This window comes from Diorhabda carinulata, chromosome 6, assembly GCF_026250575.1.
Source record: "Diorhabda carinulata isolate Delta chromosome 6, icDioCari1.1, whole genome shotgun sequence".
In the NCBI taxonomy this organism is placed as follows: Eukaryota; Metazoa; Arthropoda; class Insecta; order Coleoptera; family Chrysomelidae; genus Diorhabda; species Diorhabda carinulata.
In genome coordinates, this window is record NC_079465.1 from 3,372,627 (window position 1) to 3,398,106 (window position 25,480).

The 25,480-nt window shown below is 30.3% G+C and overlaps 2 protein-coding genes and 1 long non-coding RNA gene across 5 annotated transcripts; 1 reads left to right on the plus strand and 2 right to left on the minus strand.

The window, feature by feature from the left end:
- Positions 1 to 925: 925 nt before the first annotated feature.
- On the minus strand, positions 926 to 8,225 carry LOC130894720 (diuretic hormone receptor-like). 2 transcript variants are annotated; one of them, XM_057801684.1, is made up of 10 exons: positions 8,091 to 8,225; positions 6,898 to 7,251; positions 5,058 to 5,235; positions 4,274 to 4,364; positions 3,799 to 3,895; positions 3,352 to 3,432; positions 2,749 to 2,822; positions 2,409 to 2,696; positions 1,386 to 1,525; positions 926 to 1,113 (listed from the first exon to the last, which is right to left on the minus strand). In XM_057801684.1, exons 2-10 carry the CDS (start codon positions 7,199 to 7,201, stop codon positions 981 to 983), a joined length of 1,386 nt encoding a protein of 461 aa, XP_057657667.1. In that variant the 5' UTR covers positions 7,202 to 7,251; positions 8,091 to 8,225; the 3' UTR covers positions 926 to 980. The 2 variants fall into 2 exon arrangements, with proteins under 2 accessions (XP_057657667.1, XP_057657666.1); XM_057801683.1 differs by having other exon boundaries at positions 926 to 1,116.
- On the plus strand, positions 3,974 to 25,441 carry LOC130894718 (trace amine-associated receptor 3-like). 2 transcript variants are annotated; one of them, XM_057801678.1, is made up of 8 exons: positions 3,974 to 4,121; positions 21,173 to 21,319; positions 21,643 to 21,900; positions 22,831 to 23,040; positions 23,242 to 23,501; positions 23,559 to 23,862; positions 24,427 to 24,735; positions 25,251 to 25,441. In XM_057801678.1, the coding sequence occupies exons 2-8, from the start codon at positions 21,221 to 21,223 to the stop codon at positions 25,368 to 25,370; spliced, it is 1,560 nt and encodes a 519-aa protein (XP_057657661.1). In that variant the 5' UTR covers positions 3,974 to 4,121; positions 21,173 to 21,220; the 3' UTR covers positions 25,371 to 25,441. The 2 variants fall into 2 exon arrangements, with proteins under 2 accessions (XP_057657661.1, XP_057657662.1); XM_057801679.1 differs by lacking the exon at positions 3,974 to 4,121 and adding an exon at positions 12,584 to 13,003.
- Positions 13,236 to 14,572, minus strand: LOC130894738 (uncharacterized). The gene is made up of 2 exons (XR_009059376.1): positions 14,157 to 14,572; positions 13,236 to 13,729 (listed from the first exon to the last, which is right to left on the minus strand). It is a non-coding gene; the product is annotated as an uncharacterized LOC130894738 (long non-coding RNA).
- Positions 25,442 to 25,480: the final 39 nt, after the last annotated feature.

Consider the following 25,480-nt stretch of genomic DNA (forward strand, 5'->3'; position numbering starts at 1 on the left):
CAAGTCGCACTCTTTACCCTCCCTAACGTTTTTGTAGAGTTTGTGTAATAAAGAATTTAAAAATTTTACAGTTTAATTATTTATCTTACAAAAGATTAAAATATGAAAATTAATAATATGGTATTGGAATATATAAAGAGGTAAGTATTCTAAGTACGTACTCACTGAAATCGTAATAAAAATCGACTTCTGACGTAAAAAGATAATTTTAAAAATAATTATTCACTCTTTGCCTTTCCCTATTAAAAATCAAAACGCACGACTCTGTTGTCTTATTAGGTGTGTCATCTCGTAAAAATCAAATCGCACGTCTCTGTCTTACTAGACGTGTCATTACATCGTAAAAATCGAAACTCGCACCTCTGTTGTCTTACTAGACGTGTTATTACCTCGTAATTTTTCACATTTTTCAATAAATAATCAAATCCACGTAAGAACCCACACGAAATACGATTATTAACAATGGAAAAAAATCAAATTATATCTTGTTTATCTACGACGTTCCACCATTGGCGTAGAACAAAAGATTATGTCCATAGACATCTCAATTTTTTGTATATTGGAGCTTCTGTTTCCGGAAGTAGTCGAATTTTTCTGAATAGACAATAAAATTTATAATTGAATATTATTTAATCGAAAATTACGGTTCTAAAAAATTAATACATTAAAAAACATCAATAGTATCCGAAGCTATAACGTAGATTTCAAATTCTCTAAAAAATAATTTATACCCAAATATTCTAATCACAATCGTTACGCTACTGATTGGATTCGAACATCAATTGTACCATATGGCGTTGGTTTTGACAAATTCGCGCATACGACTGCAACTTCAGATGGTTTCTGTCATATAACGAATTTTAGTATTTTTTGAAATTGATCTTTAAAAGTATAAATATCATAGTAAAACGTGGAAAAAAGCCTGTAATTTGAGTAAATTATAATTTAGGTTCTATCGTATATTAGTTAGAAACGTTAGGTTATATCTCAATGTCTGGCACTTCACTCGTTGTTGGAACATCCGGTATATTCGACAGTGTTGTTAGATTGTTTGTTTTTTCTGAGGAAAGTGCTTCGGGTTCATCGCTATTTATCAGCGTCCATTCGGTATGCCTACTGAATATATTTATATATAACGATTTATTCTTCATTAATTAACAAAACAAAAAATACATTTTTAAACAAATTTTCAATTCATTGAATATTGTCAGAAAAATTCAAATAAATATAGTTTTGAACAAAATTTAATTAATTTTATACCTCAGTTAAAATTAATTGGAATTTAATGACTAAATTTTGATCAAATTTTGAATTTTCTTGCTTTGATCCATAATTTGAGGTTAGAATCATTCAAAATATACTCAACACATTAAGGTTATTATTACCTGTGGCTTACTAATCCATTACTTTTACGGTGATTATTCGATTCAAATGATCGTCGAGCCTTCCAGTTGTCATAATGGTGCTTTATAGTTGCTTGTACTTCAGTGTTAAGAAAACAATAAAATAAAGCTATCATGAGACCCTAAGAAAGTGAAAAATATGAATGTAGATGTATTTATTGCTCGAACAAAACTTCAAAAACTATGGTCACTACTAAATAAACAGTTTATCAACTAAAAACTGGAAGACTAAATTAGTGGCTTTAGTTAAGCGAACCTCACACTATCAATAACATTGTCAATATTTTAATTAATGAATTGATGAAACCCTAACATAATGAATATTTGCATTCATTATCAATTTCTGACAGTCTTTGTACATGTTACGAAAAAAATATTTATATTTTAAGCACATTAGGATGAAGGATTGAATTTTAGAAAGACATAAATTTCCTGTTCGTTAGGAGTCCTTGATTTTTCAATTTTTTATGTCTGTCAATAAAATTGGCTTTATCTATATATTTTTCAATATATTGATAGTATTAATAAGTGATTCTCACACGATGAAAATGCGGATATTGAAAATATTGTGTGTGGTCCGCTTTATTCTAAACTTAAGTTCATTGATCCCAGCAAAAATAAGATGACCGTTATCAATTTTAGGGAAAAATGTGACCGTTATAAATAAAATCTGTCAAACTAATTAATTTAGTATATTATATATATTATGTTGAATAAATTTGGTAAAAAGAAGCAAAATTATCAAAACGATCAATAAATGTAACTTTTGATTGCAAGTTCTACCAAGAGATCGCACAGAAAAATTATTTTGAATGAATTATCACGCCATTTGCTAGAAGGAATGAAAAGAAAACGTCTAAATTTGTGATTAATATGGAAGTAGAAAATTTATACATTAGCTCACACATACTAAGGCCATATAAAAAAGTGCACCAATAATTTAAAAATAAATAATTTTTTGAAAAAAATAGGACTTTTGTATAAATATATAGTTTCTATACGTACCTGGGTGGACAAAAGTGCAGTTTGGGCAATTTGAAAAATTTGAGTTTCGGTAGGATCCGACGGCACATAAATGGTTATGACCCAAGTAACTCCCAACAACGGCATCAATATCAACAGCGCCCTAGCGGCCTTGTAATGCTGTTGATGTTCAATCACGGCTGGGGAAGATCGCAATTTCGTTATTAGCACCCACATAATACTGAAGAGAAACGCGAGATTTACGAATATCACTAACAAAGATGGTGCTAGATATATCCAATCGAGAGAATCGTTTTGCAACCATGGACACTGAAATCCGTTCGCCAATTAAAAACGAAGTATACATATATATCATACGTACTTCATTCTCGTCGTTACTATCACTCATAGCTCCTTTCAGGACTCCCCATAATATAATAAATAATAAAGGAATGCCTACAATAAGTTTGTAATTCATTTAACCAAACACCGTTAAAAAAAGAAGAAGAGAACTTGTTAATGTATGTGTCGCAAGTTTATTGTTAAAGCCATTAATAATTAAATGGTAAATTATAAATCGACTTCATTGCTTTTAATTTAACGACTTCGTTTTAGTGTCATTGTAGACAATATACTGAAATTATAATAAATCTATGTATATTATGATTAAGGTTGGCAGTGGTCTGATTGGTCGATTCTTTTCCATCCGCCATTTGCAAAACCATTATAGAAAACAGTGCAACTAACCTAATCACTCAGAGAAAACGTCATAATCTAACAACTAGTGAAATAGTCAGAATACAATTACCTTTTTATATATTTTTCTTGATAAATCGTCTGGATTAGGTCTCTTTTGATAGAAAATGAATTTCAAGAGACTTGAAAACAAGACGATTTCATCTACATTTTTTATGGATATTATACCAATGTAAACATGAGATTATTAAAATGTATTTCATTCTTAATTACCCTGTATATTACTTACCCCAGCCTATACTAACGTAGACACGTAGTTTGAAACTTTTCCTTCTCATAGTCCTAACAACTAAAGTATAAAGATACATTCCTAAAATGAAAATACAATTTTCGTGAGAATTTTTCTCGTAAGTTTATTTTTTTCAATTTTAATAGGATATTTATTTATACGAATATGAAGTATCAGACGGAACTTATTCCTATTTAAAAGGAACGTGTTTCTGTTTATAGCTCCAACAAAAGAATTGCTGGTGGTATAATCACTAGTATCATATGTGACAATAGATGACGTGGCTACAGCCAATACTAGAAAGAATACGAAAAATATACGCATATTAATTTAAACTGTCTATAAGTTTATTTGTCATAGTTTTCAAGTAATAACGTTTTAAACATTCAATTAACGAATATATGCCTAGAAAATTATATGAAAACGAAAAATAAATAATCAACTTACCTTCCACAAACATCCAAAAAAACGTGGACGCGTGGGAATAATGTAATAACATTGTACCAAATCTGCATAATACTATGGACTTATACCTATATTTTATCTAAAAAGAGTGAACTAGAAATTTTTAGATAGAAATTACTTGCTCTTTATAGGTGATAATGGGCTTAATTTCAAAAGGCACGGTATAAATTAGATAAATACGCGCAATCGCGTTATACTAGTTTTTTTTGAATTTTCGATTTATGCATAGGTGTCGGAAATTCAAGGAAAATATTTCGGTAGTGCGATAAGTTGTGTTTCGTGTTTTTCAATTTGTTGCCAAAAAGGTAAAGTATGTTTAAAAATAAAGATAATTTAATTAATACTGTTTATGATAGTTTTGGAGGTGACTGTACTCCCATAAAGTTTCTAACAGTCCAATTAACTCGTGCCTTTATTACTTAATGTTTATTTCAAAATTATGGAATAATATACTTACGAGCATTAACATGACAATCCATGTGCAATACATCAAAATATACGACCACATAAGATTTATATGAATTTTATTCCTAAGGCAACGCAAGTCTCTAAAATATGTTGTGTCATTGTAAAAAATCATCTATTTTACGTAATGAAAAAGAAATCACATTAATACAGGGTTATTACGTTATTTTTTAATAACTTTGATATTTCGATGAAGAAATACTGGTCTTTATGTTCTTTAATACCGGCTGTATCTACATACTCGTCGAGAATATCCCGCTTGACATGTTTTGGGTTAGGAACTTTCGGCGGGAAACCTATGTAGTATTAGTTGATCCACTGACACGTGTTGATGATGTGTTTTCAGTTTTTATAATTATTTACTTTGAAAAAATTTGAATGAAAAGATATATGAATGAAGAAACAGATTAAGTGTTAATCTTTTTTTGTTGAGAAAGTCAACGATTAGAAGTTAATCGATCTAGATGGGATTTTGTCTGTTCCGAGCTCTGTATTTAGTGTGTAAAAAAATTGAGGGATGAAAATTTTTTGCTTTCGGCCATTTAGCATTGAAACTATACACAAATAGAGTATACATTTTCTGAATATAAATTTATTGTTATTTTATTTTTAACTATTTGGAATTTTGCTTTGTGATCTGTACCAAAAATAATTTTGGCAACTATATACCATTTTTATAAAAGTAAATTTCATTGTGATTACGAGGTGCAACCAAAATAATCTTTTCCCTGAGAATAAAATCGTTCAATTTAACGAATTAATCTTTTTCTACTTACTTAAAACACATAAAAATTCCTACAGCTATAGTGAGAGTTATTAGACTTAATGTAAATCCAACAAAATATATATCAGCCTGCGTCGATGTATTTTCTGGTATTTCTATTAGTTCTTTACACATAGAAAAATTTTGTTTCGACCAAGTTCCATTTGCATGGCAAAAACGCGTAGCATTTTCTAAAAATATTTATAAATCAGAACGAAAGAAGAAAGTGAAAATATACTAAACTTCCCAATATATCAATAAGAATAATTCTAACTTTATAAGAATAATAACCACATATATTTCAATAGTTATAATCCTGCTGACAGAGGACGCCAATGTACCAACTATATTTTATAATTACGTTTATAATTCAATTAAATAAAATTATACGTATTCAATCTGAATAAACGAAAGAAACATTTCTGAAATTAAGGTAAAAAATAGAAAAGTAAACACGTAAAATGTAATGATTAACGATAAAAAATAAATATTATGACAGTCGCCTGTAGCGACATCTTATATCAGTTACAATAAATATTGAATTGAGAATATCTGGGGATAGGACATACCTATCTCTTTTTAGTATACTCTCAATCCAAAGAAAGTGAAAAGTGCGGGAGTCGGAGCATAGGCGTTGGTACATGTTGAAAACAAAATTTATTGTTAGTGAACTGGTAATAACACCGATTGGAGTGATTATTTACGTAAAAGTACACAAATTGCGACCCCGACGTAATCTAATGTGGATTCAATACATAAGTTAGTGCGTTATCGTATAAGTTGGTGTATTTTCGCGTCATGTCTATGAGATCGGGTATTCTGGTATATTTTGTGAATGCATCGCACATGTTCCCATCCACTGGAATAAGGGATTAGTAGATAAGCTCAGGGAATTTTAACTGAATGTAAGTTGTTAACCTTATTCCTTTGCATGCAATTGTTTCCCGCCAACATTGCTAGAAAAGTGGGAGACAGAAAGAAACCAATATACTGTCTGAAGCGAGAGGACACTAAAAAGAGATAGACATATCATATCCCCATAAATAAGTGTGCAGCACCATATTGTATGAATGACGATTATTACTAAATTATCTTTTTAACGTATCTTTTGTTTATTTATATCGTTCCGCTCTTATAATTTTTAATTGGTAGAGTAAGAAGGTACTTTCTTATTTTGATTTTAGAAGAAATAACATCTACGAATAAGAACCTAACAATGTTGCCAAGCTTCTAATATTTCTCTTGTTCTAATTAAAATTGATTCATGTACTAAAACGAAATTTCTTTTCAAATATTTTCTACTGAAAATATCAATTATGGATATAACATATTACTAACTTTAAATTTTATGAAATAGAACATTAGAAACATTCCGTTAAACATATAGAATATTATATGTAGTAATGTATATTTACCTCGCTGAAGTTTTAGGTAATTGTAAAATTGTTCTTAATCCCTTATACTATTCAACAAAAATAAATCACACCTCTCATACATTTAAAAAAATTCCAGAAATCCCATCATATCGTCGGAAAACCGAACAAAATTTTGTTATTATATAATCTCATTTATCATCACAATCCGACAACGTTTACCTTTCTTGATTCGCGAGTAACGTATTAATAGTGAGATATGAATTTATGAATGAGCTTTTTAAAACTAAAGCCCCCTCTGTGAGTCAACTCCCTTAACTATTATCCGTCGAGTAACAAGAGATATGTTATTTACAAACAATGGTCTTGTCGACGTAACAGGTACCTTTATTACAAGTAGATTTGAAAACAAACTGAATTTATAGGTTCTTTTGCGTATCCATCATGTGAGTTATATACGAGAGTAAAAAATATACTTACGTGAAGAATCATATTTAATATGAAACAATTCAGAAAAACAGCTGATCGTTGCCGTTTCGTTGAATAGAGTTGGCGGCCAACAAGCTATACTGTCAAACGTTACTTTACAAAATTTATCTTTGTGTGTATTCGATAATTCCAATGATCGAACAGCATACTGCTCTTTACAATCATCTAATGTTAGGTTAAAAAAACCGTAATCGTAATCGTCGTACATGGTGCCGGATGAATTACCATTCGGTGTATATACAAATAAATTCGGTGCGTCGTGATCGATGGGACCGAGCTCCTGTCCCCAGCTCATTACGACAATATCTTTAGAATTGTCATGTGTTGTTAGTTGAAATTTAGACTCTGAAAAAGTTAATATGATTTCTAAATATTATCTAATTGCGTTCGAAAATTTAATAAGGTACAGTTTGTTAGAAGAAATATACGAGGGGTTGTCTAAAAATTTCCGATTTCAACCTGGCAGGTACTTGTTGGGAAATATATTTACGCAAGCATTAAGAGATTCTCTATACAATTTCGGCTATTTTGAACGTTCAGTTTCAGTTTGATAGTTGTATAATTGGAAATGGAAGAAATTCAGTATCGATTTGTTGTTTAATGTTGTTTTTGAAAGGCTATACGTCTACTTAAATAAAAAATGTGTTTTCTTGTCGATTTGGATTTACCAATATTGTCTCCTGTTCACTTTCTCCTTCTGTTATCATTTCTTCTTCTTTTTCCAATAATTGTTTAAAATATTGTTTCCATAATGTCATTTTTCTTCTTCTTTCTCTAGAACTGGTACACCTTTCTGTTTTACGAGTTATCACAATTTTTGAACTATAATTATTGCATAAAGAAATTTTCACATTTTTTATCCATTTTCGTGAAATTATAGACTGAAAATTTCCTTTTTTTGGAAATCTAGTGAAAGTCTAGACTTTACTACAATTTTGATGGTTACAATATCTTGTATCATCCAAAATGAAAGATATATCTATATAAAAGGCTCAAAGTTCGTCTTGCTTGCTATTTTAGAAATCAGAAAAATGATTTTATACAGTCCACACTATAGAAAAACTATAAAAGTCTTACTTTTTTCAAATAGTATTAGAATAAATTAATAAAATGATAAAAAATGTTAATAACGTCATATCATTTGCGTATTTTGTTTGTTTATAAAGTCTTACAACTATACTTACCTCATATTTTCAAACAATGAACTAACCTAACAATCGAACACTAATATTTTCATAAATGAACAATTTTTTGTTCAATTTTCTCTAAATTCTCATACATAACCAAAACAAAACCGTTCGCACATTAAATTCCAATGTAATAATTATTGTAGGTAGTAGATCTTATCAGATTGTTTGCTTAAACAGACTAAGACCACAAAAGAATCGTATTGTTCTGTTTAATGATTATAATAAGGCCGAGATAAGTCAAAGGAAAATACGGCGGTTTCAGTAAACATTCATTTTTCCACTCAAATACTGTTTATTACCGAGAACATCGGCTCCGTACGATGTTTGATCGTATGATACAAATATTTTCGAACTATCATTAATTCTAATCAACTAAACATGAAATTAGTCAGCTGCAGTATGGAGAATTTTAAAAACTTAAGAATTAAAACGACAGAAGTTACGTCATTTACGAGGCCCCAGAAGTACCTGACCTGACCTAGAGATGGCGGTAATTCCTTGAATAAAATCACTGTATTAGAAAGTACGGAATATGTTTCAAAATTGAAAACGCCCCGCTGTCCTTAATAGTGAACTTTTTGTCATTTTTATAAACTAACAATAGTTGCTTCATTAAAATTCGTATAACTCACAAATTAATAGTATGACAGCTGTCAAATTCATACACGTGTCTTTTAAGGGTCAGAGCTAACTGTAATTTTAATTTACTTGATAAAAGTGTAAACTCTAGGTTAAATATATAATATCAAAGTACTGAATAGGTAAAAAGGTATTGAAAAACAGATAAATATAAAATTTGTAGAGAATTTGAACCCGATGAAAATGGGAAATGTTCAACAATGGAAACTGTAGATTTTTATATACGAATGATGAAGTACCTGGCCTGCCCTAGAGATGGCGTGAAAAAGGGAAAACTATTAACGGCGAGTATTATGCAATTACCGTTTAAATTGATACCTCATGCACTCTATTAGCCAGATTTAGCCCTCTGGGAAAAATGTATGGGCCAGCTACTTTTGGGGCCATCCTCGTAACATGTATTACAGTCTGTTGCTAGTTTGATAATCTAGTTCTAAAAATATCATTTTTGTCTATGAATTTGTCATGAAAACGAATAAATTAGTAAGGTTAACCCGAAAACGGTTATTGATCTACGTGTTCTCTATCATGATGACCTATTTTCAAAAGTTAAATTTAGATCATCATATCGAATCAAATCAAATAAAAGCAGTAAGAAAAAAAATTATGATAAAATCTGAACGCAACTAATGAAGGAACAGAAATCAATATTAATATTTTTATTGTTATATTTATTTGTAGTTACCTCATATTATTTTATGTCACTGTAAGGTATGTCTATTATGTTAGGGTTGCCAACCTCAAATTTAAAAAATATCTAGTGAAAACAGGTGAAATAAAATTCAAGTAATCAAAATAATAACACTTTTTAATGAAAATATTTGAATAAAATCATACAAAATAGTTATTAAAATATGAAACAAACACTTTAGTTTGTAAAAAATGTTGACGCTGCTTAAAAACTATTCAGGACGTCCCAGGACACTACAAAAACTAGGAAATGTTCTGGGGAAACAGGACGGTTGGCAACCCTATCTTATGTCAGTAGTTTAATTTTAAATTAAGTTTGCAAATGGAGCATATATTTTTACTTTTAACACAGCCAAACCCTCCTCTAAATCACCAAAATATTGGCTAATATACCGAAAAAATACGAGGAGTGAAGAGAGTTAAATTATTACATTTGAATATATATCGCGCCATCTTTTGACGAGAGGCAAACGCAGTTGCTGCCCAACTAGTGGCATCTCTAGTCGAGTAAGCGAACTATTCTGTAATGTACGGAAACTTTGTGTTGTTTCTCGATTATTCGCCACGCTCCTCGGTTGGAATGAGCGGAGGTTTGAGGAAGTTTCTGGACGGCTGCTGTCGTAATTTTTCCGATGAGTATATAAATATTAAATTGTGTTCGAGAAGTCTTTGCCTTATGCATGTTTTGTCACCGAAAACAACTCAGAAATTGCTATCCTTGCTCATCTGTACATATTGATCTATCGACTCGCCAGTTGGTTTGAGTTGTTTTTCCATGTTAATCAGTTTATTAAATTGTAATAAACAACTTCAGGAATGGAACAAAATGTGAACGATTATTTTAAAGAAAATGATGACAAATGGAGAGTTTAGGTTACCAAAATACCAAATACCAAACTTTATATTTCTGAGGAAATAAACCTATTAAAAGCATCACATAACTCATGATAGCCCGTTATCAACAAGACTACCAAGTTTCCGTACTTGTTCAAAGTATATAACGTTCAGGCAAATTATTATCCTTTGCCAAATTATCCTTCAAATTGCCTTCCGTGAAATCATCTTCCACTATACTAACTCACTAAATGAACTTACGCCCTAATGATCTACAATATAATTAGATATTTTCAGTGTCGTCTCCAGGTGTAATAAAATGATCTATCTATGACATTCGTTTAATATAATTTCGTTCGAATCAAATCATTTTGTTCGTTATAATATTTACTGACGTTCATTTCAATCGAAAATATGTCAACTTCATGTGACATCAGACAGATTTATCGGTAGGAATTGTTTACGTGTCAAAGTTGTCAAAATGGAGTTGATAAACGCCATCTATGACGTTCGTTTAATATAATGTCGTTCGAATCAAATCATTTTGTTCGTTATAATATTTACTGACGTTCATTTCAATCGAAAATATGTCAGTTTCATGTGACATCAGACAGATTTATCGGTAGGAATTGTTTACGTGTCAAAGTTGTCAAAATGGAGTTGATAAACGCCATCTATGACGTACGTTTAATATAATTTCGTTCGAATCAAATCATTTTGTTCGTTATAATATTTACTGACGTTCATTTCAATCGAAAATATGTCAACTTCATGTGACATCAGACAGATTTATCGGTAGGAATTGTTTACGTGTCAAAGTTGTCAAAATGGAGTTGATAAACGCCATCTATGACGTACGTTTAATATAATTTCGTTCGAATCAAATCATTTTGTTCGTTATAATATTTACTGACGTTCATTTCAATCGAAAATATGTCAACTTCATGTGACATCAGACAGATTTATCGGTAGGAATTGTTTACGTGTCAAAGTTGTCAAAATGGAGTTGATAAACGCCATCTATGACGTACGTTTAATATAATTTCGTTCGAATCAAATCATTTTGTTCGTTATAATATTTACTGACGTTCATTTCAATCGAAAATATGTCAGTTTCATGTGACATCAGACAGATTTATCGGTAGGAATTGTTTACGTGTCAAAGTTGTCAAAATGGAGTTGATAAACGCCATCTATGACGTACGTTTAATATAATTTCGTTCGAATCAAATCATTTTGTTCGTTATAATATTTACTGACGTTCATTTCAATCGAAAATATGTCAACTTCATGTGACATCAGACAGATTTATCGGTAGGAATTGTTTACGTGTCAAAGTTGTCAAAATGGAGTTGATAAACGTCATCTATGACGTTCGTTTAATATAATGTCGTTCGAATCAAATCATTTTGTTCGTTATAATATTTACTGACGTTCATTTCAATCGAAAATATGTCAACTTCATGTGACATCAGACAGATTTATCGGTAGGAATTGTAACGTGTCAAAGTTGTCAAAATGGAGTTGATAAACGTCATCTATGACGTACGTTTAATATAATTTCGTTCGAATCAAATCATTTTGTTCGTTATAATATTTACTGACGTTCATTTCAATCGAAAATATGTCAGTTTCATGTGACATCAGACAGATTTATCGGTAGGAATTGTTTACGTGTCAAAGTTGTCAAAATGGAGTTGATAAACGCCATCTATGACGTTCGTTTAATATAATGTCGTTCGAATCAAATCATTTTGTTCGTTATAATATTTACTGACGTTCATTTCAATCGAAAATATGTCAACTTCATGTGACATCAGACAGATTTATCGGTAGGAATTGTAACGTGTCAAAGTTGTCAAAATGTAGTTGATAAACGTCATCTATGACGTTCGTTTAATATAATGTCGTTCGAATCAAATCATTTTGTTCGTTATAATATTTACTGACGTTCATTTCAATCGAAAATATGTCAACTTCATGTGACATTAGACAGATTTATCGGTAGGAATTGTAACGTGTCAAAGTTGTCAAAATGGAGTTGATAATCGTCATCTATGACGTTCGTTTAATATAATTTCGTTCGAATCAAATCATTTTGTTCGTTATAATATTTACTGACGTTCATTTCAATCGAAAATATGTCAACTTCATGTGACATCAGACAGATTTATCGGTAGGAATTGTAACGTGTCAAAGTTGTCAAAATGTAGTTGATAAACGTCATCTATGACGTTCGTTTAATATAATGTCGTTCGAATCAAATCATTTTGTTCGTTATAATATTTACTGACGTTCATTTCAATCGAAAATATGTCAGTTTCATGTGACATCAGACAGATTTATCGGTGAGAAGTGTTTCAAGAAATCATATTTGTATAACTTTACGTCGAATGTTTACGCATCAAGAAATTCGTTTCGTGATTATGAGTATATATGTCCGAACGAACACCGCGTGAATTGTAAGGGTCCAACGACTTTGTTTTATCAAATAAATTCCATATAAATATAACAAATAATCCGAAAATATATCCAGTAACCCTGAACGAAGGGAAACACTGAAATTTCCATGCGCTTGAGAACCGCGTCACCGACCAATGGATCAACATTATATTCTCCAATACTTTTTCCATTAATTTTCCGTACTCTGCACTGTTAAAGCGACTTATTGTTGACAATATTGTGAAGTGCGCTCCGTTTCCAACTCCGTCACTCCATGGACTGGACAATTTTTGTTTACAGAGGTAAGCGAAGGGTTCATTTATTAAATTTTGAAAATACTTTTTATACGAAGATGAAAATTATACACCGTCTCCCCGAATAAATGAAAGGACTTTAACACTGCTGAAGAAATGACTAATTTCTAAAATAATTGTTTTTAAAAATCAAATACGCCTCGGAAATTTTCCAAAAAAACTATTTTTTCTTTTGGTAAACTATCTTTTAGATTGTAAATTAAAAAAAACTAGAAAAACCTAGGTCGAACTGCGCGTTTTATTAATATTTCGAATATATCGGGTACATTTATTTATTCCACAGCTTTATCACTCTAAAAAGGTTTGAAATCTATACAAAAATACCATGCTACTAAAAAAAAAAACTCTCTAAAACATTAATTTTTCTATTCTTGCGGTTGCACTTTTTGCTGCTCGCGATCTGGAGCTGGTCTAGCTAAAACTGCATCAGGTGGTTAACAGCTGTCGTTGACCGAAGTTATAATTCTTAAAATTCCCATTCAAGTGCTACATTAGAAACGAAGACATAGCTAAGAACTTGGAATAACCGTCTAGATTCGTCTTGAAGCTGATGATGTCTAACGTCGAGTAAGAGACGGCTGCTCATGAGCACAGTCCAGTCGATTTGATATGGAGGAGTGCAGAAGACTAGCACAGGTGCAGAGAAGGGCTCTTCAGCTTATCCAAAGGTCTCGGAGCCAGCCATAATGGTGATCAAGGACTTTGGAAATATACCTGAGAAAAAAAGAGGTATTCGGAGTGAGATACAGGGTTCGCACGATAAAATAAGAGCAGAAGTCTTTGGAAGAAGGTCAAACAGGAAGGTCCAGGATCCTGGATACCATGCGTGCAATTTTGGATAGAGAGAAACCGTGGTGAAGTTGAGTAAAACCAAGGAGATTCGGATTACCAAAGCAGTTGTTTTTTATCAAAGTAATTTGTAATTTTCGCTTGCTTTACGTATCTTTGAGCAATAAAATATTGACCAGATGTTGATTTGGTGTCAATATCGATGATTATTCTTGTCAATCTGACATAAAATTGATTTAAATTTGCAAAATATGCCAAAAGTCTTCACGTCAAATTGATGATGTGTTTAGACGGCTCAAAAGAATAAAATCCATTTTTAAAAGCACTGAAATTGTTTTAAAATTAATCCTACCTGTCGATTTTAGACTTTTTCTGTTTTATGTCACAGATTGTGGATCTTCCAACCTCAAACTCAGCGGCACTCATGCACAACTCTTTCAATAATTTCACTTTTTTGTTTTAAGGACAATGTCTTGTGTTGTTGGAATCCCTGAACTTCTAGTCATAATTTCTATAGGAAATAGACCTAAAAGGACAGGTATCCAATGTATTGAAAATGCTTGTTCGGACTACTGAAGAATTCGGATTATCGAGTCTGCACTGTATTATGTTCAACAATTTCTACCCGGACATTGGTATTTTGGGCGTTACTTGTACATGATGGGCAAAAGGGATTCGTCCAAAATATATAAAAAAAAATTTATTTGAAATAATTTTTCTTAAAAGTCATAATCATTTTATCCCACCCCATATACCCAGGTTACGCGATGTCATTTTTCACGTCATATGACAAAAAGTCACGTTCTGGTGATGTAAAAATCAAGTGAACCTGTCATACCACAGTGACGTCATTTTCAACGTCTTTCATAGACTAATAGTCACTTTAGATTTGTAATTTTTCTAAAATTTTTATTTTGGAACATGCATATAAACAGGGTATTCCACGACGAGTTAAAACTATCTGTATATGGCAAATACTTATAGTAAATTCATGAAAATTTCTACGTTCAAGTTTTTGGTTACGATCTTTTAAACTAACATATTTTCAAAGATGGCCGATTTCCGGTTCTACCTGAAGTCGACTGTAACTTTGTTATTTTAAATAGAACACCCTTTATATTAATACATTTTTGAAATCTATGTAAAATTTTAATATACTTTTGTCTAAAAACTTTTTTCGAGAAATGTATAATTTTTGCGTTATTAATTTTTTTGTAAAAAATTTGAACCTTGCAGACTCTTATAAATGATTTTTTTACGAGGAAACCCTCAAAGATATTAAAATGGTTTCTGTTCGGTTGATTTTAGCAAGAACAGGCCTATTTAAATCTACGTTAAAAAATTTTTCATTTCATACAGGGTGTGTATAAAAAGTATTCAAAGTTTAACTTCTTAAATATCAAATTTCTTCATTTTTTCAAATAGAACCACCCAGTTTTTTCTATTTTAATGCATTCAGTGTTGAAAAATAAGGCAAATTCATGTATACTTTCCTATACCTAAACCCCTATCCAGATATCAAATCAAATTGTAATTACTAATCCTATTCCAACTCTTAGTCATTTCCGAGATATTTGAGGTTTTAATTTCTTATGTATACTTTTAGTAGGCTTTGTAATAAATGACATTTAACTGTCATTAGTCAAAGATGCTCGTTATCAATTTAATAACGAAGATTTTCGACAATTGACAAATGACAGTTAAATAAGTGTCATTTATAACAAAGCCTACTAAAAGTATACATAAAAAATTAAAACATGTTAAAAAATACAATAATAATTTAAAACCTGAATTATCTCGGAAATGACGTAAAGTTTTAATATTTTTAAGGATATCCTCGTAAAAAAATAATTTATAAGGATCTGCAACGGTCAAATTTTTTACAAAAAAATTAATAACTCAAAAAGTATGCATTTTTCGAAAAAAGTTTTTAGACAAAAGTATACTAAAATTTTAAGTAGATTTCTAAAATGTATTAATATATAGGGTGCTCCATTTAAAATAACAATGTTACAGTCGACTTCAGGTAGAACCGGAAATCTGCCATCTTTGAAAATATTTTAGTTAAAAAGATCGTGTCCGAAAACTTAAACGTAGAAATTTTCATGATTTTACTATAAGTATTTGCCAACTTTCGTTCCTCCTATATATCTCAATTTCTTTTTTCCAGTACATATTCAATTTTATATCTTTTCCTTCATGTGAATTCTAGATCCTAGGATCTTTTTTAAATTCATAATACTGTAGATATTCTAGATCACCTTGTATACTGTTATCCCGGTAGTTGATCCACATCCTAAATGATTACAAAGCTCACACTTAATTGTAGTTATTAAATCTCCCTTGTATACGAAATTAGAACGTTAGATAAGTAACCTTATCTCCCTTGTAATAATAGCTTGACAACTGACAACTGAATTATATGTAGAAAACGAAGAAGATTTATCAATTGTAGCAGAGGAATTATTGTTTCACACAAAATATTGTCCACGATTAACTAGTATATCTTCAATACAAATAATTTTAGGTTATGTTATCATCCTAATAAGTTATATCTTTCTTTAAAGATTTATCGAATACCTAATTTAATTTTAGTAATATAACTGTTTGTTAATTTTAATAACTCCCATCTCTATTAATGTGTTAGTCTTAGTCCATTTGGTGTATTTTAATTTAGTAAATTCTTACTTAAAGAACTATAAAAAGTATTAAAGAATTCCGACAGTAAATCCCAGAAGTGTTACAATTGAAAAATCCGGCTGATTATCAAAGTCACTTCATTGTTTGAATGAAATGAAATTTTGGGTAATCTAAGAAAATAGATTATCTACGCCAAAATGGCGGTCGCCGGGAATGGTGTTAAGAGGATTTCTTAGATATTTTTTAGATCTATATCAGTGAAACTGATAAAGCTTAAACTGGGTATTTTAAAGTTTTTTTTAGTCAGCTTTCAAGCGATTTACAAAATTTAGAATGCTTGTGTCTATTTTGTGCTTAAATTACGTCAGAACTATTTTTTTATAAAAATATCTAAAAATAGTTATTTACATAGACTATTGATGATACGAGAAGTCGATTTATCGTTTCTATTTTATGCGGAAATATTTACTTCCGGAGATACCGGAAGTGGCCATTATCTCAGGAAGGCTAATAGATATCGAATTATGGATAACTTTGTTCGATAGATCTCATCAAGATCTATCCGTGTGTGAAAAGTCATGATGATTGACGCATGCGCAGAAGAGTTTCTGTGGAAAAAGTGTGCAAATGCATCAATCAGTAGATGGCAGCAGTGCACTGCTACAATTTATCTATTGCAGAGTATTCAACTGGTAAATCTGAACCAAAAATAGATTCATTCATTTCATTAATTAAAAAATTAAAAAATGATTTTCATATGTAAAAGTTATAAGTCCAATTAAAACAATCGATTAAAGAAAATTATTATTGTTTATCTTTATTTAACACTCTAACACAACCTAACCTTATATAAATTACTAAATTTTCATTTTATCTATTGATTTTTCGTGAAAATGATGCATTTGTATACTTTTTCCACTGAAACTCTTCTGGGCATGCGTCGATCATTATGATTTTTGACATAGTTAGATATCTGAGATAATGGCCGTTTCCGGTGTCTCCGGAAGTAAATGTTTCCGCATAAAATGTTTTTAAAACTAAAATTTTGGTAGGAATTAAATCCATATTCGTAACTTTCTTTTTATACCGATACGTCACTGTGTTATCGATGTCTCCGTATTTAGACAGATCGATATCAGGCATAGCTATTTTTATTTAAAAAACCATATTATCTTACTAGTATTTATTGCCTTTTTTACTTCGTTGTTTGTTTGTTTGTGAGTGGATACACAATCTGGCGACATAATTTTTATTTCAATTTTAATATACTTAAATACTTTTCAAATTTGAAACACTCACTTAAACTGTATTTTATGTTCCCAATATTCTATTTTGAGTTGGTTATACGTTTCTGGTGTAGAAAAACCTCGCAATTTATTTTTGATCTTTGGGATTTAGAAGAAATCATCAAGAACTCTACGGCGGATGACCCATAAATTCGATATTTTGTCTGTTTGTATAGCGATTGGTTTTTCTCAAATTTGTTTTTAACACTCCTGGCAAGCAAATGCTGGTGTACCACAAATCTTTCTGATTTTGGACGTTCTGAATACGTACACCATTAAAAATGTCAAACTATGTGAAGGCAATGTCAGATTTGACATATTAAAGTCAGTGTTGCCACATCCCAAATCTCATTTTTCCAATTATAAAATAACGAGGTTGTTTTGTGACGAAATTACGTTTTTTTTTGTATAAAATTTTGTATCTGATTTCGATATTTTCACACAATTGCTATGACTACTTCATATAAATTCGACTTCTCAAGTTAGCAACATAATAAACCTGCCATAAATAAAGAGATATCACTTTTTGTTTTTATCGCCCAATATTACCTCGAATTTACGGATGAAGCTAGTATCAAAAATCTAATTTCATCCCCAGTCAAACTGTAAAAATTTTTATTAATATTTAGAAGAAAAAAAAACTCGACATTTTACCACAATTTTTATTTTAGTATTGTCCTTTTTGATCTATTTTCTTCTATAGAAGTCGTAAAATACCTTTTATATCATTAATAAAATCACTTTAATAGTTTGGATATCGTTAGAATCATCTTTATCGACACTTATATCTACCGGATATTTATTTTTACGATTCGGAAAAACGTTTAATATTCTCAATAATGAAAAACTGAACGTATAAAGTTTATAAAAAGAAAAATAGTTGGTTCAATTCCAGAATTGATCAGGATAGACAGTTTTAAACATCATATTGCTACATGCAGGCCATATACTTCTTTATTACCCTCCCCGGTATATACATTAAAAAATACTTGACACGCATACCTAACCTAACCTAACCAAATTATCTAGAAACATACCTTAGTAGTTGCAATACCTAATACCTACTGATTAATTTCACTTACGATGTATTAGTCTTCACGTCTAAAATTTTAGAAATGCAAATAAGTTGTAATGTTTATCAGAATAAAATCCTTTTTCCAAATGAGTCTACGGCATCAAGGCGAAACGAAAGAAACTAAAAGATGCGAGTTGGCATCAGTGTTGCCACAATTTAAAAGCTGAATGTAAAAATTGAACTAGAAAATGTACTACTACAACTTCAAACAAATTTAATAAAATTATAGAAAGATGTATAAACATAAGTTTAATTTAAATTTTTTTTTTCCAAAAATGTTATAGACTGTGTCAATTATTATTTTAAGGATGAAAAATTTATATAAAGTTTACCGATAAAATTAGCAATGCAGTACAAAAATCTCACGATCTAAATATACTTAAATCAACTTGGCTCTGTTTTCTAATTATTGTTACAATCTAGTACAATTTCTACTTCTATTTTATTAAACGAAAATATAAAATAACTTTATATTTGCAAACTCAGGGAAAATGTATTAGAAAAATTACAATTGTACTAGCTCTGGCAACACTGGTTGGCGTAGTGTTTATAATGGAAGAAAACACTGCACAGCTATACCTATAGAACAGACATCCATAACTTAAATCCGTTATTATTATTATTATTATTATTATATCAATTTTGTAGTCCTTTAAGTAAAAATAGATACACAATACGATAAGATTATTTCTTTCTAAATCCTTATTGGTAATATTTTTTTATTAACGTAAGCAGCTTACGTCAAACTCATGCTAGTAATAGTATTTTTTGTTGATTTACAATTTCAAAAACTGTTTGACTGAACTTAGTTCAAACAAACCGTTATCGTGGTTATAACCGCAAACGTTTCAATTTCAGGAAAATAAATGAGAGAAATCCTTGTGCTAACAAGAAAGTTCGAACATATCGTTGTTTGAAGTAGAGAAATTGAGCAAAATATCAGAACTAAATTAATATGTGGTTATGTATGTTATATTGTAACAATTCATACTCGAGATCCTGTATCTTTCTCACACTTGGTTTGTAGAGATACGGTTTTAGACGACACATAACAGACTACAAAACATTCAGCATATACATTATAACGCTTGTAAATAAATAAATATCCTACACGTAGGAAAAATTTAATATATTAAAATAATAGAGATTGTATCTATTACAACAATAATTAATATTATTTAGCAATTCCACATGTTCGTTCTGCAAATGGAAGATAAAACTCCGTACTTAAAGTTTATCTATGGTCACAATATGGCGTAAATACATGACATCGTAACCATTGGCCTTTGTAATAGTGAATATTTCGCAAAATATTTCTTTAGTATACTTAATTCCCATTAATTTTGTGTCAACTTCAAAGTTAGAATATTCCATTGAAGTTTATGATACAGCTGCTATTATAAAATAATATTAAAATCATGACGTTTATTTTATGAAATAAAATTTAAATGGCAATTTCCTGAAAGCGGAAATTGGGTTTTTCAAGATTTGATAAAATGACGACTTGCCGTCTTATATCGTAGAGATGCGGTGTCGTAGTTAAAAAATAACTGATTTATTGTATGAACTGTTACCTTAAAATTCTCGTTAAAAAAATCAGATATTGAGATTCAAAATAAATATTATCAATCGATAACCAGCCACGTAGTCCCAAATATCTCGTTTTTTTTTTAAAAAAATATCCTACGTTATGTTAAAAATCGATTCTAACTACCGAGATTGAAATATTCATAGAACCATTATGTCAAGGTTAGATCGACCCTGAATGGAGAAGTCCACTTTCGAAATTCAATAGGTAACGAAGTTAGGAAAATTTATTTGTCCAATAGGTAACTCACTTGAAGTGAATTATCTAATTATACAAAGTGCTCTGTTGTTAAATACCAAGAGGTTTATTGAATTTTGTATATTAATGGACTATAAATTGAGTGCTGGGCTTCGAAAGATGAATCGTGATAAAAGTAATAGAGCGTCTTATTGCAGTTTCCTCGGCGTACATCTAACAAGATTTAGTCTATAAACCATCCCGATATACATATATATGTATTATCAGATTTGATTTAATTGTCAATTGTCAACTTAGGTTAAATATATTTATATTATATGAATTGGAACGAGGTCTTTGCCAGCTAGATTATGAGAGTTTTCGTAGTGAGATTGTGGCAAAATTAAACACCAAAGTGTACTAACTTTAATATATTCCGAGCTTTCGAATACTTATGTATTCATCAAGGGGGAATGAAATTATGATCAAGTACAATATAAAAAAGTATAATAATAATAAAAATTACTTTAAGTACTTTAGAAAAAACATTAAATTTATCTATTTCAGAAGCTTGATTATTGATTATGGTTGTATTATTTCAGGTATATCAGCAATGCGAAAATAATACCTAATGGCGACTACCTAGTGGTATGAAATCGTTATTTTTTTCGATATTTCTAATATTGTCGACAGTAGTTGGTTTGCTAATAAATGGGTACATTTTGATGGTGATAATTTTAACAAAACAAGTGAGTATATACGACACTCAAAAGGTCGTTCTTGTGATAAATAAAACGATAAAATCGACGTAAATTCATTTTATTTTATGTAACCATATAACAAAATACGGGATAATAACATCTCTAATTGCTTTTTATTTGATATTTATGTGAATAATATCATTATACGGACATCTGTTTCTCTGTTTAGTGCCGATTTTTTTCAAGGCCAGCCCTGGCGGATTTTAATGCGTTCGATTGAAAATTCTTCAATCATATGACTGACGTTGACATTTATATATTATACAGAAAACTATTATGCAATTGTGTAATCAAAATGTATTTATTTTTAGATTAAATCGGCCAACCATATACTTCTTTTCCACTTAGGTACAATCGATATTTGTATAGGAATTATATTTCTAGTATTTTTCATACCGGGAGCACACGGTAAAGAATGGGAGTCCGCTGGGTTGCCATGTCTGTTTCATGGATTTATCTTCACTTTCTTACAACCTTTGGCTCTATGGACGATATGCGGATTGAATTGTGATAGATTCTATATAATATGTGTACCGCTACATTACAATCGAATCATTACGTCTAAAAAGGTTAGTGAGTAAACCTAAAAATTCACACAATCTCTCTACTTGTAACTTATTTAGGAGCAATGAGCTGTACCTAGTTTCTCTAAACTTTGTAATCTATCTATGGGAGCTACACGTAGTTTTCTTCTTCTTTTATTTAAAATTGACAAGCATCAATTTTAAATTGTATCTTTTACGTTGTATATATTCCCTCTATACTTTTTAATCTCTCTATGGTAGCAATAAATAGTTTTCTTCTTCTTTTATTTAAAATTGACATGCATCAATTCAAAAACGTGACTTTTACTTTCTCTGTACTTTGTAATTTATCTGTGGTAGTAAAACATCATATTCTTCTTTTATTTGAAGTACAAAATTGATGCGTTATTTCAAAACTTTATCTGTATTTCATATTTATTCTATTAAAAAAATCTCTACAATTATCTATAGTAGCAATACATCATATTCTTGTTTTATTTGAAGTAGAATAGTTGTGGTATTTCAAAATTTACCTTGATAACATATTTATATGGTTAAAATGGTCTCTATACTTTGTAATTTATCTATGGTAGGTATACATTGAATTCTTCTTTTATTTAAAGTATTATTTCAAATCCTTCACTTGTCTTATTATTCAATAACTTGACGTTGTAATTTTTATCTCTACTTTTTAATTTATCTATGACAGTTATACATTATATTCTTTTATTCAAAATAGAATGTGTGAATAATTTTGAAAGCTTATCAAGATTTCATAATATTTGGTTAAATCCATTATTTATTTTCCAACAATATCTCTACACTTTTCAATTTATCTATGAAAGTGATATTCTTCTTTTACTTATTTACGTGTCATTTTCATTTCATATAATGTCTTCTTCGTTTTCAACAGATAACTGCCAATATTAACATTTGAGGAATGTTTTTTATAAAACAACACTTGATTTTTTGTAGGTTTTAATAGCTTTAGGTGTTGTTTGGACGACTTCTCTCATTCTAAGTACGCCACCTTTTTTTGAAATAACTCCGTTTACTTTTACACCCCGTTTGGGTGCTTGTCAACCGGAAATATCTACAGGAAGCGGAATTTTATGGTATTCAATTATATATACGACTTTTTCATTATTCTTACCGGCGTTCTTCATTATATTTTCCAATGTCAAGGTGAGTAGGAGTTTAGCACTAAAAAAAAAAACAGAGTATCACATCTAACAACGTTGCCGAGCTTACAAATTTTTACAGGAGATTAAGGAAATTTGACGTTGATATAGATGACGTAATTTCTGAAACCTTTCATAGCTAATTTATTGATATAAATTTGTATAGCACGCAAATTGTATAATGAAAGTGAAACGTGTTTTCTAGATATTTATCATAGCTCGCTACCATAGACATAGAATAGCTTCCGCAATATTCCAAGTGGCAATTTCAGCGCAGGTAGCTATAACTCACCAAAAAAACCCCTTATCCATGTCTTTAGAACAAATAGCGTCGCCGCCGTCAGGGCCGAAGTTCCACAGCGCCCTGTATACTCTTCTTCAAATAGTCGGTTCATTTTTCATACTTTATCTACCGTATTATTTTGTTATTTTATGGGAGGCTGTCGTAGATTCGTTCCACAACAGGTAAATGAGTAAATTTCCGATTTTAGGTTAGGTTGCAATCCGTTATTAATTTTTCAGCGACGGTAACAAAGCGTTGAATTCCATTTTTTACACGATCTCTTCGAGTCTGTTATTATTCACAGTGCCGGTGAACGGTTTCCTATATGGTGTGAAAAGTAAACAGTTGCGGCAAGTTTTCAAAAACTACTGGAGGAAAAAGCAAACGGCGCACAATTTGAACCAAGAAATCCAAGCTAGAACACCCTCAGTTTGCGGCAGTCGACGCCCTTCACTTTTGATTAATTCGAAAAATATGTTAGCAGATGTCAATAAAATATTGAAATCGCCGTTGAAAGGACAAAACAATTCGAACACGTTGCAGGTAAAGGAGTCCTACAAGGATTAGCTTGTATGTTGTGACGTCTTTTAGGAAATAAATGTACGTATCTCTTACGTAGAATAAATTTAGCGTAAAAATTTGCACAAATATTATATTCTGAGGTAATTTAACCGACCCATTTTCACTTCTAAATAAAAAATCGTAAATATATATTTTCAACTACTTATTAGTTATATAAACGACGTGAGGTAAAGTATACACTACCAACAAACAGTCAAATCAATCGAGAGTTTATGAGAACAATTCTTCTTTTTTTTAATTAGAAAAGTCTCAGCTGTCAGGGCTATTAGATCAGTTTTTTTTAATTTAATATTAGATAGGTTAATAATTATCATAAATAAAATTTTGTTGTGTTATTTTTTAATACAATTAAATATTAAATTCAATCTAATAATTATTTGATCAAGTTTCGCATAAGAAATTATATGACGTCAGTTTCATTCCGGAAGTGACTACTACTCTTACCTACGGATGCTTAAACAATATAAAACTAATTTTTCCAATTATTTTTTCTAAAACCTATTATTTCTCAAATAAACATTATAGGTGCCAAGTAGTTATAATCAAGAAGTATCACTAGTAACGGAAGATGAAATTTACCGTAAATTACAATCTAATAGTTCTGGCTCAAGATATAGATTTCTACACAGTATTTTTAGCGGTAGCAAGAAGAATCATAATGTGTCAAATATGTATATACCTCTAAAATGTACCTTTCAAAATGCGAGAGAGAAAAAATCACCAACTATTTTATTATCGAAGGCTTCTTCGGAAAAAAGTGTGTCTAGCACCGACAGCGATATTAAAATATGTGAACCATTGTTAGACAAGGATAATCAGTCAAATTGTGTTAAGGTAAGTAAATCCAATGAAAAAAATCATCAATTATAAAATCCTTAGAGGTTATGTTAAACGTAAATATTTTCTAATCCAATAAAATTCGTTATTCATACACTAACAGTTAACGCACCAATTCACTATCCACTAACACTTCACTAAGCACTAATTTATTACTAAACACTTAACTATCTTCATCTAACTAACATCAAATTATGTACTGACCTTATCCACTAAACTATCGCTTATTTATATTCAACGACTATCTAGATAATTCGGATTCTGGAATACCGTAAACAAACAAAAATACCTTTCATATTCATAACATAATGTAAATAGTTTATAAAAACAATACAGAGGAATGCCGCTTCATAATAGGCGCATTCACCAAACTTCACCATAGTTTAACATAATCGAACAGGATCGGCTTCACGGTATATGTCAGTGGACGAGTTCATAATATTGTATTCATTTAGATTCATTTTTTTTTGTCAATAACGAATCTTATATCTATTATTCCAATGATTTCTTAGATGAAGAAGAGAAAGTGTCATATCGTAGAATCGAGCACCTTCAAGCCCCTAACTACAGACGTAACTATCTTTAACGAAGAAACTAGCAACCGACCTCAAACTTCTACATATCAAGATTGAATATATGTTGTAGTCAATCCAAACAATCATATACAATAATAACAACGTCAAATATAGATGCTTAAAACTTATGACGTGTTTAATTCCATTTTTTTTAAATATTCACTATC